Here is a 19967-nt window from a genome sequence, read left to right on the forward strand (position 1 = left end):
TTAAACATGCTCACGTCTTTCTCTCTCTTTCTCTCGATATTTCATCGGTGTACAGAAAGGCACGCAATTGAGAAAGTGGAAGGATGCAGATCCAGAGAAAGAGGAAGCATGACATCGAGACGTCAAGCTCTCCGTGCTTTTTCTCAGTGTGTGTGTGTGTGTGTGTGTGTGTGTGTGTGTGTGTGTGTGTGTGTGTGTGTGTCTGAAGTTTCCGTGTACCTTGGAATAAGGGAGTTTCGGATACATTTGCACTTGTCACACGCACTTGTATTCCATCGGGAAATGATTATTTTTTTTAGAAGGCAATTCCGACTAATCGACTATCGCGAGCGAATTTGCTTTTCTTCCTTTTTTCTCACAACGATACGTCGCGATCCTTTCGAACGTGCTTAAACGAGACAATCAACGCGAAAGAGAATTGCAACAGAGAACTCGATGCACCAAGTAATAATGCACAATTTTTAATAGGTAGCATTCTATTTTTTATATATATATAAAATAATCGATATTGTAATTAACGCTGTTAAAGCTTAAATTACAAAATGCGACATATATATAATGACATATTCCATGGATCTATATACGCGTGTAGACACCATAGAATATTTTTCACATTAATTATTACTGTATCTGAAAGCAAAAAAGAATGTGTGTATATAGAGGCAAACGCACATTTTTTTCTGCACACATACACATACATACGCACACGCATATACAGACACGCATCCAATTGGATTTTTTTCGCCAATTGTCTTTCATTGTAGCCTATAATTTCGTAATCTTGCGTACGTGAATCACATTCATCAATAAATTCATATCTGAAAATGACTATCGAGTTCACAGTCACAATCACATATGTAAATTTCTTTGATTATCGTGAAAAATCGAAACTGAAGATTGTGTTGGCGAAAAAAAGGAGAGCGCGTGAAAAATAGCGTGAACATTATTATAAACCAATAAAAAAAAAAAAAGATTACATACCCCGCAATTTTTATTAATTTTGAAACATAAGAAATTGCTTTCAACAATTCGTATTTCGCCGATAACATTCGCTATCTAACAGTATACACGAAACATCTTAAAAATAACAAGAATATAAACAAATCTTCTCAATTTTCTCACATTTGCGTAAAAGTATATGTATATAAACGAGGAAGCGTAATATAATTATATAATTATATTATCATATATAATTATATTATCATATAATTAACTAAAAGCAAACAACTTGTTCGTGAAAAAAATTCGATCTACATTATAACCGCTTCTAAAAAAAGTTTCGCGAAACGTGTATGTTCAATCTTAATTAGAGAGATTTAACGTAACGAATAATTTGCGACTGTACACATTCGATCAAGTTTATATATATAATATATCCGCATAGCACTTTGAATTCAGCGAGCGTTTGTTATTTTTTCAGAGCTTCTAATCGTTAGTGTTTCCTTATCGAAATGCGTTTCAAAACATTTGAATCTCGTTTTTTAGCCGGTCGCTCTTGCCTTCACTTATCATAGGTATGTTTATTGTTTATGAGATGTGTGTATATAAAAAAATATGAATCGTCTTGTTTCTTCTATTAGAGGTAGATACGCAGGAAACAGAAGCGATATTCTTAGGTTCTCTTTTTTTTTTGTTTCGTTTTTCTTTTTTTCGCGTGCACTTGGCTATTTTGCGCGTGCCGGGTCTCTCTCGCGGTTATAACATAATTTTTTTCTTTTTTTTTCAAAATTTACGTAGCGTATTTAAACGTATCGCTTTAAATCAGATTTTACAAAAGTGTACAAAACAACACAACACAGTCATTCCACCATACTTTTCCACACTCAAAAAAGATGATGGATAATTAATTTAATTAATTGCCGCAAGAGAGAAACAAATGTCGAATTAAACACAAACCTATAGATATTTTATAAAATAGTTATGTGGCATCCCGGTGCAATAATCCAACAATTTCTACCTACTGCACTTAAGGTGCCAAGTAATTTTAATTTACTTACATATACATTTCTATAATATAATAAAATAATTAGCTGGTCTACTACAAAGACACAAGAGCTTATATAACAGTAGGAAGTTACAGTTTTTTATCCCTTATCTCTCTGACGTTAAACATTTTTTTTTATTGCAAAAGAATTCGTGTTCTACATTTTGGTTAAGTCCAAACAAAACTACCACTTGCTTTGTACGCGCACACATATATGTATAAGGGTATTTATGCAAATATATATATTTATATGTATATATACAATCACTAGACTGAAAGATAAACTATAAAAAATGGAACGTTAATGGAAAGTTGCGATATCTGCGTATACAGTTATTTTTATGTACATAATTCCGATAATGTAGAATAGCACGAATACACGAATAATTAATGAGCGTTAAAAATATTAATTAAAGCGTTATGAACAAAAACAAAATACCTCCTACTTGTAATTTTCTTTCTTTTTGATAGGAAATGCGCGCCGTAACTTAACGGAACACGTTGAATCCCCCTAACGTCTCTCGGCTATTTCGTCGTTTTGTTAAATTGCTTTTATCGAATATCTCTCGCTGTATTTCTTCCAAAGCAAGAAAGACGCTACGGCGTTCCTCGATCTTGATATCTCTGCGTTTAACACTCAACTTACGAGATCGCGTAATATCGAAACAATTCTCACTTGTGATTCGGCCCGTTTCAGAATCGTTATTCTCAACGGTCGAAAAAAATTTCATCATCGTCAATAAATCTTGTATCGACGATTCGTCTCTCGCCTCAAGAAAGCGACTGAAGGAAATGTTTTTTTAACGGCAGAGATTCGCGTGAAAAAGCAGCAGCGCAACGACCGGGATCTCCGTAACGTGTGGTAGTGATAGTGGTGTCCTCGATGGCTGGGACGTTTCGCGCTAGTGTACATCGTCGGCTTGGCGTCAGTCACTACTGCCGCTGCTACTTCCGAAATACTCTCCGGCGTCACCGCGACATATCGGACACGTTCGGTTAGACTGTAAAGCAAACAAAATAACGTCGTATGCAATATTGTGTAATTTGCAATAAAGATATATAATTTCAGAGTAAATTATAGATCTCGAGAAAAATGATGACTCTCTTACCTTAAGCCATTTGTCGATGCACTTGGAATGAAATTCGTGAGAGCACGGTAGTACACGTAGCGATTGAAGAGCCTCGAAATCACACATGCAAACGACGCAATTAGTCTGGTCACCCTGATGTGTCTCCGCGTTGAATTTGTAAGACGGCAACTGTTCGACTTCCGCGCGAGTCAGACCGCGCGGCTTAGCCTCGCCCAATCTCTCGGCCAAGGACAGCAATGCCTCGTAATTCTCCGTCACAGAGTCAGGCGAGGATAATTCGGCCTGATTGTACGGAGACAGCGGTGGATTGCTGAACATCGCTCTGCGGAATGAACGACACAATTATTAGCGTTTTGTTGCGCGCAGTAAGAATTACGACAATTACACAGTATACGTTACGTACAGAAAATGTAGTAGATATCCCGGATACGTCATGGGTGGTAACGGAGTCGTGCCTCTCCATCTGTTGAATCTCGGTCGTCGCAAAACGTTGTTCACTACTCGTCGAGCTCTGTTCTGCACCATCTCCAATTGACTGTTTCGCGTCTCCGACAGGAATATAGGCGGTGGTGTTGTCACCTGCGTAAGGGCCGGTGGAGAATACGAGTGCGGTAACGGTAACGGCGCACCAGCCGCGGCGCCCACTCTGTGATGATGATGGGACTCGATCAGTTCGAGCTCGACTTCTCTCTAGAAACAAACGCGAGAAACAACAATTAGCAATTGGGCAAATGTATCGTCTGAAAAATCTAAGATATCTTTTTCCACTACACTCGATTCGAGAGATTTAGATATTTTTCCTTAGTTCAACGAGAAAGTTTCTTTTGCCTCCTACAGAGAGATTAGATTAGGGAGATTACACTTACAATATGGATAAATGAGCGCAAAATTCAGTTTGAATTGAGTCCAATAGTCTGTCCAAGTATCCATGAAATTTACCTGCTGAGATAATTGATGATGCGCGGTATAATCGGTGGTATGGACGGGTGGTGGAGGCGCGTGTGTGTGATGCAGTGCTGCTACAGGGCCACCAGCCGGTGTTGGGTATCCTCTGGAAGCGGCACCTACCAAGGAACCGACGAGACCATGTCCCGGATGCGTTGGATGAGCGGGGGAATAGTGACTGTGATGATGCGTCACCTGCGGATGAACAATATAGTATATATATTTATATATTAACGAAATAATATCTATTGGAACGGAATATGCAATCTTCAAGTAAAACATGTACAATAAAAAAAAGGTAGCTTAATTATTCAGTCGGGAATCCATTTTTACCTGGCACGAATGTCCGAACGGGTGTGTTCCGTGAGGCGTGTAGAGACTGTGAAGTTGACACGGAATCCTGTAGCTCGTCGCTTGCGGATGCCACAGGGGCTCCCCGCTGACGGTGACCGGCAGGCCGGACACGCCGACCTGACCCACGTCGACGACGACGGGCGCGTTCGCGCCTTGAGCGGGATGATGTCCCGTGCCTCCGGCCGCCGGGTGCGGATGGGGATGCGCCTGATGGGCATTATGGATATTATGATGCGAGTTGTGCAGACCGTGCGGATGGGAGCTGTGGATGTTGTGATGGGAATTGTGGAGGCCGTGATGGGAATTGTGGATGCTCTGATGGGGATTGTGACCCGGTAGGAACGGATAGGAGAGCCCGAACGAGTCCGTGTATCGCTGATAACGGTTCCTAACTGTCGGACTGCCGCGGGTGGACATGTGATTGCGTGGGGAGCGCCGTTGGGGCGCGCCCCCAAATTCCCAAGGCGGTGGGGTTGTGTGCAGAGGCGGCGTCGGAGCCGGGGGCGTCGTTTCTCGGACCTCTATCCCAGACACGGCGCCGTTGCGGGATATTCGACGACGTTTCCTCGATGGCGACTCGCTCTAGAAAATACGAATCCGCTTATATTTGTATCTGAGTAACAGTACCGCTTGCCGGAAAGGGAATCTATACGTGTTGGCAAGATTAAGGCGTCTATAACTATTTTTTTCATTAGTAAATGAATCAGACACTTTCACTATACTTACACGTTAAACAAGCATCGAGTGCGAAAGCTCGTTGTAGAATAAAACTTACAAGATCAAAATCTGAAAGTATTTCCATCGACATTTTGTACCGAAGGTAACGAAAAGAGCCTGGTTTCTCTCAAATTTACTCGGGAGAGAAGAAGAATCGACAAAACTGAACGTTTACTTTTAGATCGTCAGATATCGCAAATTTAGTCGAATAAAAAAATTAATTAGATTAATTAATTACTATTATGCGCTTTTTCCATCAATGATTGTCTCTCGCTTCCCAAATGTAAATTGACACTGAAATGACGTACGTAATTTTCTCAAATTTACTCGGGAGAGAAAAAGACACGAATCGATAAAATAAAGTTTACTTTTAGATCATTAGAATTCGCACATTTAGCCGAATGAAAAAAACAATTTTATTAATTACTACAACTCTCGCTTCCTAAATTGCTCGACAATATAAAATATAAATCGACCCCGAAATGACACTTTAGTCATCATCGACGGACGAAAGAAAACAGTGTTGCTCACCTTTCTGCCATCGTCCTGACTAGGCTGTCTGTAATACGGCGGCGACGGTTGGATCTGCACGGGACTTAGAGGTAGCTGGTTTGTGGCTGAAAAGCGAAGAAATTATATAACTCCATCTCCGCAATATTCCACGATCGAAACTATTCTCCGTCAAATTAAACTCTATGCGGTTAAGGCACAGGAAGAAGAAAAAATTAGATATACAAAGACGTACCTTGAGAGTTTCTACGATACTCCATGTCCACTCCGCTGGCTCCAAGGCCGGGGCTCATGTTCAATATAGGTCCGCGCATCGCGTTCTCCTGGAAATTAAGCGGCGGAACAATTAAGTGATTTTCTCGTCGACGGAGGAGGGTAAGAAAAAAAGGATAACGCTCACCTGTCCGCAGATATTGATGTGCAACGGGGGTGAATTGGCCGGCGGGCCTACCGGCTCCTGGGGAAAGTGCGGCGGCGGACCCCTCGTCTGCGGACTATGCTGCGGGGGTGGCTTGTATCCCACGCTGGATCCACCCACGTTCCCGTGATAGGAAACTTCCTTGCCAGCCGGTCCGGAGGACGTGCCAACCCCGGGGCAATCTCTGTATATGTACAGCGGAGAAAACGTAAGCGAGAGTGTCGCAGCAAAATACACAACGGATGCCGGAAAAATACGTAATAAATTCGCGCGAGCGAGCGAGCGAGATATCTGTGTATATGTGTGTTTGTGATAACTCGAGCTAAAAACGCTGATACCGGCCGCACTCGTAATAGAAATGAGTCACATATGCGATATGGAACGAGGATGTTCCACAACCCGCGAGTCCGCATCGATCCTTACGAAAGAATCATCTATTGCGCAACAATATTTTGCGAAATTTTCTCCATGCGAAGGAGAAAAAAGTAGGATGTTTTTCGCGATAAAAAATTCTCTCTGAATAAAAATTTTAATTCCCGTTTAATAAATCGAGAATAAATTGCAATTATATTAGCGATCTGTTTGCGCTGCTTCGCGCAAAGTTTATGCAAAGTGATCTGGAAATTATAAAATGCTCCTTCATTTAATTCGGTTTATCGAGTAGATGAAATGACGGCGAATTCAATGTTATTGCGAATTTGAAACAAAAATATCTAATCACGTCGTACACTCGGGTTTCCAAAAACGCGTATTGATCGACGCGTGAATGTAGAACGTAATCTCAATTCTGACAATTAATTTTAGTTTTCATTCTCTGGAATAGAATCTTGCCGAGGTTCACTCTCTCTCAGACAGTGATCTACAAGATTCACTCAATTTGCATGTTTCTATCGCGAGAGAGAAAGAGAGAGAAAATTACTCCCTTTTTTTTCTCGCATTTTGAACTCGCGAGATAGATATTTGACGAATTAACCCGTTATTAACGCAAGAATTAACGATACGCAACGAGTCGCGAGTTAAGCGAGAATCAAGGTTTACGCTTGAACGACCTACAATTAAGCAAACATCTTTCCGCGAGCGGAATTATGAAAGTCGTATTATAGTCATCAAGAACGCGCCGCGACAATATCTATATACCACGATATATCTTATTTACGAATGGAAAGGAATGTGTATCATGTAACGTAGCGTAAACAGATCGCCATATGAGAATTATCAATTCTCCTTCGATAAAAATTTGGCGTGACGTCTTACGAGTGAGAGAAACTTACGATATACGACACTCGGCACGCAAACGTAGATACGCTGATAATGTCGAGGAAAAACAGATTCGTCTTTTCTCGACATTATCAGCGTTTCGTAAGATAGTAATCGATATTTATGGTATATCTTTTTTTAATTTCAGAAAACATTTGCAAAACACATTTATCTGCCACTCTGCAAGTATTTAAAAAAAAAAAAGAAAACAAATTTTTCTTAAGATATTTACTGAAGAAATTTAGTTGAAACTTTCATTATCTCATCGTGTTTCTCGTTAAAGATTTAAAAATTGCGATAATCGACGATCACGCAATTTTACATCGACAATATATACCGACAGTTCGATTTCATCTTCCAATTTTCGTTAGGAAACTTTTCGAGAAGAGGTCGACGACGAATCCGCGACCGAGGAGATATTTGATATAGGCTTTGCTATGCATTCGCTTGACTTATACAAGGAGAACACAAGCAAATAAAGTGACCGTAATAGTTAACGATTCGACAAACTGGAGCGCCGCGCGACGATTTATTTATTTTTGTTAGCCGCGGATTTATTTATCTTTACGCGCAATCGAGAAATATATAAAACCGAATACTTTGGTAAACGATGCGCCGTAAACAATGTATCGATAAAAATCGAACTGTTAACGTTACGTAATAACGACATGGCGTTTGTAAAATAGTCACACCACACGCGACTCTTGCAATACATGATGTAACACTTATACATGCTATTTATATAATATTTTGCTCGCGAATTTATATACGATTCGGTAACATTAACATAACATTGTTTTCCATTACATTGTTCACATTATGATATTGCGTCATTTGATTTTTCTTTCTCATCGTCTTCCGAAACGTGCGTCAATCCTTTCTCTCGAGTCTCACGAGTGTTAATTAATAATGTAGAATATAGAAAGGGCAAGAGAACGTGGATGTAATAATTTTGCGATAAAAACATCGAACAATAAGTTACTTTTTCCGCGATAAAAAGTCGTGGAAAAGTCATCGACGAAATTGATAAGTATGTGCGCAAGCATGCTAAAGTGAGATATAACACTAAGAATGAGAAACATACAAATATATGATACAGAAAAAAAGTTGAATAAGGTTGAAACGCGCGCGTTGTAAAACACTGTACATTTCCGATGGCCAGTTAGAGCCAATTGGCCGAGCTTATTAATTAACGACTTTCAAACATGTCCATGTCATGCGTCAATGCTGGCGATATATCGTATATAGGATGGTACAAGATTACACCAGTGTCTGCTCATTGAACAAATATGTATTAAAAAAAATATGAGTTTCAGAATTGTCCAATAGCCAAGAAAATGATGCTGCACGATTTACGGATTTTGTCCCAATTATATAAACCGCGAATTTAATTTATTATATTTATTGAAATGTATGAAATTTTAATGCAACATCTTTCTTGATATATATATATATTTTCTAGAACGAGAAATAATTTTTTATTTAAAATTAAGTCGGCCAGATAATTAAATTATCATTTAATCTGTGTAATAAAAATACGATAAATCGTTAAAGAATCTGTCTCAAAGTGGGACATGAATTTTTATCTCTATATCCTCAGAAAATCAGAGATTTTAGTTCATTCTATATAAATATAAAGTTACTGGTACAATCTTTCAACAGACAGAAAAAAAAGAGCTATTGCGTTTCTCGGAATTACGCAATCGCGAGACACGTGTCGAGTTGTACAGCGTGTGTACTAATTACAAAACATGAATTTATATATGTATATATGTATATATATGTATAGAGGCAGAGCTTGACACACGTAATTTCAAGTCGAACGCATGAGCCATTTTTCAATATCCTTTTACATGCAACTTGCAATGTGTCTTTGCATGCGAGACTTTACTTCCTCGATGATACTGTGCGAGAATAGAGCGGGGAATCGCGTTTAAGAAGAGACTGTAGCATTGAGCGATGGTTTTCTTTTTATTGGGAAACGATAACCGCCGGCGAGAGTATCGTTTCGACATTTTGAGGCGAGGCGAGGATGCAAATGTTGCTGCGACGATGCAGTTGCAGCACGAAAACTCGGCGCGAATCAGAAAGATATTTCCCCGTTCAAGTTTTCGATCATGATATTTATGTGTACATTAAATTTCTTTTCCTTTTTTTATGATCTCTCTTTCTCCCCTCCATTTTACTTACTTGGCACAGAGTGTCATTCGTGAATATTACGAATAGTTGGCGACAAACTGCATATATATGCAGACAGGATATCCCAAAATACTCTGCCTTTAACTTCAATGACAGATTTTTCGACAAATTCGGACTGGAATTTTACTCGATTAAACTCAAGTTATCTCGAACTTTCAATACACTTTCGAATTATTATTCTATGTAAAATTTAACAGTGCAAACGGAACTTTATTATTCATCTAATTATTCCGCTTCGTTCGAAATATTATCCAAGAAAAAATAATTAACTCTCTGCCATTGGAATTAAAGAACAGTCTCGCGGGACATCCTGTAAAAGAGATTCAACGAGAAACTCTAATTCTCGGACTAATTGAACGTCCGAAGGCTGCAAAAGTTTACACACGTGCGGCAAGAGTATAATAGTCACATGTCTAAAGAGAAAAACAGAAAAGAAGAAAAAATCCAGCAAGGCACACACAAAAGAGACAGACAACAAAATTTGCGCGCGAAGAGAAAGAAGGAAAATCAATAAACCGATTTAATTGGTGAGCGGATAAACGAGGTCGCGCTCTCTTGAGAAAGGCCCAAAGTGCAAACGCGGAAATAAAGTGCATCGTTGCAACACGATGGAAATACGTCGTTGACTGTCGTCGATTAGGGAATCGTCTTCGCGCGATATATGTATGTCGTGCTTCTCTGAAAATTAAATACACGCCCACGTAGTTTTGTTCTGGCCCTGAACGCACAATGTTTTATACATGTATATGTATATACAGGGTGTATCTCAGACCACCCCTTTTATTTTGGAAATGGTTCAAAATTATGAAAAATCGCGAAATACGTGTTTGATTATTTCGAGGGACTACTCTTTTAAGGGGGTTTCGATAGTTGTTCCCCTAAGAAGGTACCCCAGGGGGACCCCAACTCAAAAATTTTAAATGGAATCACCCATGTTGTAGTATATCATTTGGAAGAGCATAAATAAAGAAAATTTTGGGCGCAAACCGGAGGTTGATACGTTGACTTGTTCAGAAGTTATTTAGGATCAAAGTTTAACAAAGGCCAATTTAAAAAAATCATTACTACCATTTCAAAAATTCTAAAAAAATGTTTGAGGTATGAAAGTGTGTCTTTTTAAGTCCTTTCCATAAAAAATTCAGATTTGATCTTGAAGTTTTTTTTTTTTTTTCAATTTGAGAAAGAAATTCAAACAAGACGTGAATTTAATAAGTTGCTTGAATTTCTTTTTTGAACTGAAAATAACATCAAGGTCAAATCTGAATTTTTTATGGAAAGAACTTAAAAAGATGAACACTTTCACACCTCAAACGTTTTTTTCAGAATTTTCTAAATTCTAAATGGTAGATTTTTTGAAATTGGCCTTTTTCGAACTTTGATTCTAAATAACTTCTGAACAAGTCAACGTATCAACCTCCGGTTTGCGGCAAAAATTTTTTTTTTTTATGCCCTTTTAAACGATATACTTCAATATGGGTGGTTCCATTTAAAATTTTTAAGTTGGGATTTTCCTGGGGCATTCTCTTGGGGGGACAACCATCGAAACCCCCTTAAAAGACTAGTCTCTCGAAATAATCAAACATGTATTACGTCGTTTTTCATAATTTTGAGCCGTTTCCAAAATAAAAGGGATGGACGGGTGGTCTGATACACCCTGTATACACATAATCGTACGATAATCCAAGTCTTATACTGATGTTTGACGCACAAGTGCATGATAAATAATGGAAACGTGTGGCACGAGAATTTTTGTCGCCTATGAAAAAAAGAAGCTTGCGATCCAACCCGTTAATGAAACGCGTGTCGACTTTGTGAGCGATGGAGATCGAGCGCGTACCGAATAAACGATTTTATTTACGCCGGACTTTCCGTATGCGAGAAGGGTGTCCTAAATTTATCATATTTTCTATTAGCCAAATAACGACTTTGCTCTATCGGGAATATCAAAGAAAGGTTTTCGATCTACAAATAATCGATTTTCATTCAAACCTATTGAGATATGCATATGAATATACGAATAATAAAGTCCCTCTTCGTTCAATTTTAATGGCTATTTTTTTAACGGAATTTTCACTCGCGATTTGAGACTTTAAATTGACATTTAAATTTTCTAAAAAAAAATCTAAGCTATCTACTTCAAAATGTAAAATAATAAAAGTATTATAATAAATAGAAGAAAATGTTAACTTGAGATACCTTGTAAGAGCCTATATTGATTAAATCATATGTGTTTGTATGTGTGTAAGTTTTTCGTTATAAATTCATTGCAAAAACTTTTGTAAAAATAAATTTTTGAAAAAGATGCTGTTAAAGATCGTCTGTTATCGCGCAACGATCTTATTCAGGAGCATACGCGTTCAGCCCAAGTGTTAAGCCGGAAGGTACCCAGGCGAGCACATACGTAGATAATATTCAAATAATGAATCGCAACATATATCCGAATTTTTCTCTGGCAAGACGAATACAAATTTAAAAGCACGAACCATTATTTCTGTCCGCAATTTCGCACACATCTCGAATAATTAAAATACAATCAACTTTACATATTAAAGCTCTCATCGTGAAACACTAGCTAAGTCGAATCAGCTTGATCTGAGCAATTTTTCATTCGTTAGTTTGTATTTTTATAAAGAAGAATGAACGAAGCTAACTTTTCACCTATACATATTCTCTATCATACAAATCTCTTTAAATTTAAAATATTTAATGGCAGGTCTGCTTTAAAGACACGTATTATTCTACCGCGCGAGTTTCTAAAGATTAATAATTGTCAACAGTTGCGCCAAAGCTCAATTTGTGAACTACAAACATATATAAAGTACACATGCTCGTCGTATTCTGATAATTAAATTGATCGACAAAATATCAGAGGGAAAGTCGCGCGCTCTTCCTCTTTCTCTCTAATAATGAATTAAAAGTGCCGTCGAAATATAAAATATACGTCGGTATTCACGGACGAGGGAAATATTTTATGGGATTTTAAAAATCCCATTCGCGACAAATAATCAATTAAAACAAAAAAAAAAAGAGAGAAATTAATCGACGACGAATTTGAAAGATATTCTCAGAATATTTCGCAGTATTGGAGGAGAGTATCGTCGCCTGGGTCCCTGTCCTCGGAGTCGCTCGAAGCATGCACGTACATACGTGCGTACACGCAGGGTGCAAGCTGCGAGGGACAACTCCCCCCGTTGCGTGGGATGTTGTTATATACCCATTGTGATATCGTGGCGGGCATTGCCGATACGGGTATTCCTTGTTGCCGGCAGCGTATTGCTGGGGATGCTGCTGCTGTTGCTGTTGCTGCTGCTGCGGCGGCGGCGGCGGCTGCTGCTGCTGGGGATGCTGGGGATGCCATCCGCCGTTACGAGGGTGGGACGGCAGCGATGGGGCGCGCACGTGCGGACCCGACGAGGCGCCATTGGACACGACGGCTCTATAACGACCCTGCATGCCCAAGCCGCGATGCTGATGACTCCCGGGACCGTTCATTCTTCCGTTCGTTTTTGCCCTCTGCTGGCTCCGTGTTTCTTCCTTCTCTCTCTCTCCCTTGCCTTCTCTATCCTCTCTCCGGTCTCTCTCATCCAGCGGTGTACTTCCCCTCCTCTTCGTCGTCGTTGTTCTCGACACTCGAGGACTCGGTTAATTCCTTGATCGCGCAAGACTGGGTGCAGCCAGCCAGCCAGCTGTCTTCGGATGCCCGTCTCATAAGATCGCTCGAGCCGAGAGCTGATCGATCGACGTGCGCCGAGAGGAACCTGGCGAGGGTATTTAAACGATGTTACCTAGCCGGGCAGGTTGGACGGATGTGACAAATCTCGCTCTTTCTCTCTCTGTCTCTTTTTCCCTCGCTAATCCCCTCGCGACTTGACATTTCGAGACGCGTTGAAGGAACGTCCGAGCTGGCCGCCACGCAGCGCGAGCGCTGCCAAGTATCGATACGCGTGTACGATATCTCGATATCTTTTGCCATGGAAACTCGTATCTATATTTTTCGGAAAAAAATACTATTATTTTTCGTTTGCGCGGCGTTGAATCTTATCGCGGAGTTTTTCCTCCACATCTTTTATTGAAAATATCGAGTTTCCGAAATAGATCTCGCAAAGTCGCGGAGAAATATGTCAATCTCGCGATAGACTTAATTGAAGATGTTATACAAGGCGGATACAGTTTTATCCAAAAACGATTTTAAATGCGTTAGATGCGTCAATCGAATAAATTAATTGGCAACCAAATCGGACGCGTTCCTCAACGCGATAAACTTGTCCGCGATTTGCGGATGACTTTTCTTTTTCACATGATTTAAACACGTCCTAATCATCTCTGTACAGAATCTTCAATTTTCCCTCGCTCGTCCTTTAGCTTTATCGCCGTGTAATCAGTGTTGTTAAAATATACGTGTATCTTCTGCATAATGAGATCGTACATGATACTTTCTGATAACTATACGTTTGAATCTAGATACAAACTTGGATCTACATAATTCTCGGATTAAGATATTTCCATGTAAATTTGTTGAATTTACATGAATTACTCTTTCTCAAAAGAATAACTCGAAATTAGATCTTTATGTAATATTACTAAAACATCATTAATTAAAAATCGAGAGATTGTATTTAGTTATTAACAATTATTATCATGAATAATTCCACAATTGTTCGTAATAAAAACGTAATAAAAACGTTACACATTAAAGTAGATATTTTATTTGAAAAAGAGAGATTAAGCTGCATTTGCAGCCACAGATTGTATTTTTACCAACACTGGATCTCGACAGTAAGACACTCGTGAAAAGGAGCGACTATCGTATATTTAATAAACCAACTGGAAAATGTTAGCAAAGTCACGTAATATTTACATCGCTAATTTCCGGAAATGTCGCGTTTGTCATAAACAACGCTCGCGGATCCTTTTTTCGATGCGACTGACTGCTTTAAACGAAATAATGATGTGATTTCTATCTAATTAGCAAACACAGATAACAACGTTCTCTTTATAAATCAGTACTTTGTGTAAACTGCAACAAGGGAATCTGAAAATTCATGAAAGTTGAACAGCATGTAGGGTACACTTTGACAAGTAACGATTTTTTACAAAGCAATTTCGATGAATCGTTTGATCGTTTTAATTAATAATAGAATATAGATTGTACGTTTAAATCTTGTTAGACTATAAGGGGACTCAAAGACAATTATGGATGTTTGAAATTTGTCATTTTCTTTTTGTCACTTTATACTTGTTCTATTTCAAATATATAAACAAAATCTCTCTTTACTGTATATACGTGAAATTTTTAAGTATAATTTTTTATTTAACAAATACACAATTTAATCACACAATTTGTTTAAATAACAGAATCAAATAAAAAATGTAATTGAAGGCAATAAAAAATTCTTGTTTTTTATAGCATCGCGACTAATCAATATTAGTTCTCTGCAAATTAATAAACGCGAATCCTTACAGTACATCAGGGAAGTATTTTCAGGCAAGAATTCAATTTATTGATTTTCATCTATAGATAATTACCTGCATGCTAATAATGTTGTCTCAGCTAAAATGTTACTAAAGTATTTATTATATCAATACTATAAATATATATGTATAATAAAAATTTTAATGCTCTATTCGTATAATCGGTCAAGTGATAATTTTAAATTTCAAATTTTACGTATACGATCGAACTGAATAAAGAATGAAGATTGAAATAGAACAAGTATTACAGCGTGCTATTAATTATTCTTATACAAATTTATTGCAATTAAATTATAAAATATCGACAGTGAAAAGTCGCTCGAAGAATTTTTGTATTAAAGTTTCCCCACACGTCAGCGCAACTTCACGTTTCTCCAGAATTTCCTTTGTGAAGACACAGCAAGTAAGAGAAAAATGTTAACATTTCTGAAAATTAACGGATAATCTGAACATATTCCGAAGATATATTTATATATATTTAAAAGCGCTCCTTTTCGATAGCTTGTACTGACACGCGTAAAGCATACAAACATATTTAAGTATACTCGGTTCTGATAAGTAAAAGCACAAGAGAAGAATCGTACAAAAATGCGAAATGTGTGCGCGTTTCATCAACAATTAAATCTTTACATAATATATAATAAATCTCTCTCTATATACTCTTTATATGTACAATCAATCATATTGCTGGTGCAACAAGAAGAGAAATTACAAGTAATATGCATATAGCCAACAATAGGTCGAAAGCACGTGAAAATAAATTTGAGGAAAGTTTTCGGCATTCGTAAGGTGCACAAAAGCGAGACATTATTTACGCTAATTCTAATATAATCTACGTAAGCAAAAGAACGAACAGAGATACCCATGCAGAGAGAAAAACTCACAAGGGGATGCACTTTCGCGATTAACGTAATTGTGTGAGGGCGTCGGTCAGACACGAATATCGGAATAAAGGAAGGTAAGAGATGTGGGAGGAGGAGGGATGAGATAAACGACTCTTGTGATCGGAAATACGTTCGATACGAATATCGGCGTGATTAATTGAGCGCCGTAATTTCGACAAGAATGCAATCCATTCATTCTAAAATCTAAAACGTAACAATATGGAAAGCGACATGTTTAAGTCCGGTGATAAAAACGTTACGCCTTATACTATTTTGTACCTGCAAAATCGTTAAAGCCCTTCGTTCAAACGTTCGGTCTATATTTTCTTCGTGAAAAAAATCATCAATAAAAGCCTAAAATCTCTAAAATTTACCTATATCGTGAAACGGAATATACAGTAAGACAATTAACAAAACCGATTCAACAATCGGTTTCATTGTAATACCGCAAATACGAGTCGTTACCTTTGCTAAATAATCGCTGTTGAAACTTAGCCTCCGAGGAGATTGCGCCAAGCAATAAAACGAAAATTACTCCGGGTCTATCAGTTACGAGATACGTAATTTCCTGCGCATCGAATTTTCATATATTTCTGCAAATTCCTTCGCCATTGTTTACGCCCTACTATTAAATCGGCTTGTATCGGTCAAAGATTTTTTTAGATGCACGTTTTTATCAGATTTTTTTTTAGATCTAAAATCCAGAAGTACCGAAAAGCCTTTAATTTTTCGGCCATAACTTAAAGATCCTTATTATCCTTTTTGTTTAACCAGGAATAGAGACTTTCTAATTCCTCGAAGGATCAGTCTTTACAATTCGACATGGTATTAAAGAAACAATAAATGTAAACCATCCAGTAAAGCCACTTAGCAAGAATTATCCTATTATCCTGATGAATTTAAACGAATTTAAACAAATTGAAACGAATTTAAACGAAATAATATGCGATCATGACGAAAGAGAACGCAGTTTGCATTGTTCGCATTGTTCGGCGCAGTAGGCATCTCTCTCGGGATCCTCTCTATCTCACGGCTGGGCGCCGTCGCTGCCGATTTTTGGGCCTTTTTGGGCCAGAGAATCCCACCGTGGCTGATGGCATCGACGCGCCGCAGCCAGGCCACCCGACGCAAGTCCGACGAAACGATTAAGTGAACCGGAATATCCAGACCCCGTTGCTCCGGGCCCAGCCTTCTCTCCGCTTTCGAGCGCGGACCCGAGTGTGTTTGGGAAAAAAATGTCTGCGGGCCCCGACGAGATAACCATAAGGTCGCCATGTATTTTTAAGCGGTTCTCCTCTCGCGCTAGCTCGCCCGATGTTGACAACAGTATATGCGATAAAACAAATCGATTGTCGAAAAGATAAAGACAGAAAGAGAGAGAGAGAGAGAGAGAGAGAGAGAGAGAGAGAGAGAGAGAGAGAGAGAGAGAGAAGGGACTTGATCTTTAAAGAGACAAAGCCGGTGTGTAAATGCTCTGAACAAATATGATACGCGAACGAGAAACAATGAAGATATGTGTAGGTATATAGATGGCCAGCGAATTCACATTCCGTCTCTCTCTCTCCTCTACCTCTATTGTACTCATAATATTGTCTTTCTCAGTGTTATATCCCCATTATTGTTCCGTGTTTAAAGAAAAAATTCGTATTTAAAGAAAAATAGACACAAGATTTTATACGCGAAAAATGATTCTCTTTACTATGCATACATTGTAAAGATGCGGCAGTAAAAATAATTTTCTTAGATTGTCGAGAAAAATGAAAATGACATTTCGAAAAATCGCATTTACGATATAACGAGAAATTCGTTAAAAATATACATTGATAAAAAGAAAATATAACATTTGCGTGTTGCGTGATCCTGCAACCGGATCTGTCAAACTGAAAATCAGTTGTTCGCGACAAATCGTGATAAATATATTCAACCGTCGCAATGAGCAAAAATTTATCGAAAAAACTATCAAACCTCGTATGTATTTTTTTTATATCGATGTTTGCCATTTGTGCATATATGATTGGAGACATAGCTACAGAAATATACCTATATATTGTGTTATACAATGTGTTTCCGTCTATTTATACAGGCTTTAAAGAGAGATACAACCCACGACATAAATATTTTTAATCGGACACATCATATTCGTCTCTCCAAAGTTAAAAATCTAAAGAAGGCGACTACTCGGCGGCAAAAAAATCGATTCTGCCAACGCATATTTCGAAGCTAAGGAGAACATCAGCCCCTTTCTCTCTCGTAATTGTTCGTATACTATTCGGGCGCCGACAACATCCTCGGCACTCCGGACTCCTTACATCGCGCTCGTGAAATTTTGAAGCGGCGAATACACATACGAGTACATATACGTACGTCGAGCACGGGCAGGGCACCGTTTGCCTCGACATGCGTGGCGTTTCGTGCCGGGCGCACGCTGCATGTGTATATACACAGGCCGGCGAGAGAGTCGAGAGCGAGGCCCAGCCTCCTGGTGATATGGTACAGCGTGTCTGCGAGACGAGAGAGAGAAAGAGAGAGAAACCCGTTTACCTTTAAACTCCTCTCGCGGTGGCGGCGATTCTCTCTTTCTCTCTTCCGTTGCTCGATTTCTCTCTTTCTCCCTCGCTCTCTCTCTTTAGAATGAGAGAGAGAGAGAGAGAGAAAGAGAGAAAAGGAAAAATTGAGTTCGGAGGAAGCCAAAGGAGAGTCGCCTAAGTCAAACCGCGTGTGTGCGGTTCGGATTATCGTTAGGTTTCATGCAACGACGAACTCCGCCACGGATCGAATTTTGCCACGGAAAGCAACGCGAGACGCGTTTATGCAGCCTGATTCGAAGCGAAAGAGAGAGAGAGAGAGAGAGAGAGACACGCCGTGTCGGTCTGATTTAGAGCACTCTTCCGCTTTTGCGTTGAATACACCATTGCCTGCGAAATACCATTTTCGCGTAAATCCCGAACCTGTATAGAAAATATCGCCGAAGCGCGCCTCAGAACGCGGAAAAACGTCATTTTTTTTGCCTCTCTCTTTTTTTCGAAATAGCCAATAGCCAATCGAATGGAGCTGATAAAGCAAATATAAAATGGTAATATTATTGAGAACCCAGGTATTAAATCTCTTATTCGAGCTGTAAACTAATATCGATTTGAATAATAGTTTTTTAAAAATCTTTTCTTATTAAAAAAATCAAACTTATAAAAATTCAATTTTATAAAAAGATTAATTTGTATCATACGTATCTAATTATATAATGAATAAAAAAAAATATATATATAATAAAAAAGAAGAGAGAGATATAAGACGCATACTCTGAAGAGAAGTGTAATTTTAATCCTTTCTTTTAAATAAATTCAAGATTTTTTGGTGCAGTTTATACAATATATATTTATGTATCACTCGAAAAAGAAAGAGAGAAAATATAAATTGTATAAATCACGCACGGAAAAATCTTAAATTAAATTTAAAGAAATTTAAAAATAAAAATTGAGAATCGAGAGAGAGGGAGATAGGGAGAGTGCCTTACGTTTTCATCTCTCTTCTATTTATTCTGTGTTGCTCCAATCCGCGATTCATATATTATACTCATATTTCATCGTGTCACAATCCTAACAGCCAGCCGTGCGTGCTCGCCAACTATTTCGGCACGGATTCTCTATAACGCGTCCCGTTCGTGTAACATTCTATCGGCTTGAAATCCATCGACTCCTTCGAAATAGCGCGGTGCGTTTCTCGAGAGCAGCTGCGTTTTCAATTTTCCGACACACAGCTGGCGGTTTGGCCGCCTCGAGTCGATCTCAGACCTTCGCCGTCCACTCGAGATCGAGCCCTCGAGAAAGGAACAAAGGTCGTTGGTCCCCGGGGCCGGCTCGGACCGGAAGTCTGAGGCCTGGTTTGTCGAAGGTATGTATACCTTCCAACAGCGCGCGTTTCGGCCTCCTCTCCTCCCGAATCCTCCAGGAATCGCCAGGCCGAGGAGAGGGCTCGAATAAGGAGCTCGCTCTCTATCGATCCAAACCTCTTCGTATCACGAAACTGGCTGGCACCTCGAGAGAGCTCGAGGAGAAGGGAGCCGCGGAGAATAGAAGGAGAGAGGAGAAGAACGAGAAAAGCGATGCCGAAAAGAGAGATGGAGGGAGGGGGAGAGAGAG

General features: G+C 39.0%; 1 protein-coding gene across 2 annotated transcripts; it reads right to left on the bottom strand.

Moving 5' to 3' along the window:
- Positions 1 to 1474: 1474 nt before the first annotated feature.
- Positions 1475 to 19865, bottom strand: Mura (ring finger protein murashka). 2 transcript variants are annotated; one of them, XM_083044394.1, is made up of 9 exons: positions 19343 to 19865; positions 6002 to 6203; positions 5837 to 5924; positions 5623 to 5708; positions 4354 to 4956; positions 4015 to 4215; positions 3479 to 3765; positions 3094 to 3397; positions 1475 to 2985 (listed from the first exon to the last, which is right to left on the bottom strand). In XM_083044394.1, the coding sequence occupies exons 1-9, from the start codon at positions 19390 to 19392 to the stop codon at positions 2911 to 2913; spliced, it is 1896 nt and encodes a 631-aa protein (XP_082900520.1). In that variant the 5' UTR covers positions 19393 to 19865; the 3' UTR covers positions 1475 to 2910. The 2 variants fall into 2 exon arrangements, with proteins under 2 accessions (XP_082900520.1, XP_082900519.1); XM_083044393.1 differs by lacking the exon at positions 19343 to 19865 and adding an exon at positions 12690 to 14031.
- Positions 19866 to 19967: the final 102 nt, after the last annotated feature.

Source organism: Prenolepis imparis, unplaced genomic scaffold (genome assembly GCF_030444845.1).
Source record: "Prenolepis imparis isolate NDT839.2.m4 unplaced genomic scaffold, iyPreImpa1.0 SCAF_8, whole genome shotgun sequence".
NCBI lineage: Eukaryota > Metazoa > Arthropoda > Insecta > Hymenoptera > Formicidae > Prenolepis > Prenolepis imparis.

What these genes read in the sequence shown, in the direction of transcription:
- Mura (XM_083044393.1), bottom strand. Translation starts at nt 12,967, where the DNA reads ATGAACGGTCCCGGGAGTCATCAGCATCGCGGCTTGGGCATGCAGGGT. An exon ending in CGTTCGGACATTCGTGCCAG is followed by an intron (nt 4,216 to 4,353) that starts GTAAAAATGGAT and finishes GTTCATCCGCAG; the next exon opens with GTGACGCATCATCACAGTCA. An exon ending in ATCATCAATTATCTCAGCAG is followed by an intron (nt 3,766 to 4,014) that starts GTAAATTTCATG and finishes GTTTGTTTCTAG; the next exon opens with AGAGAAGTCGAGCTCGAACT.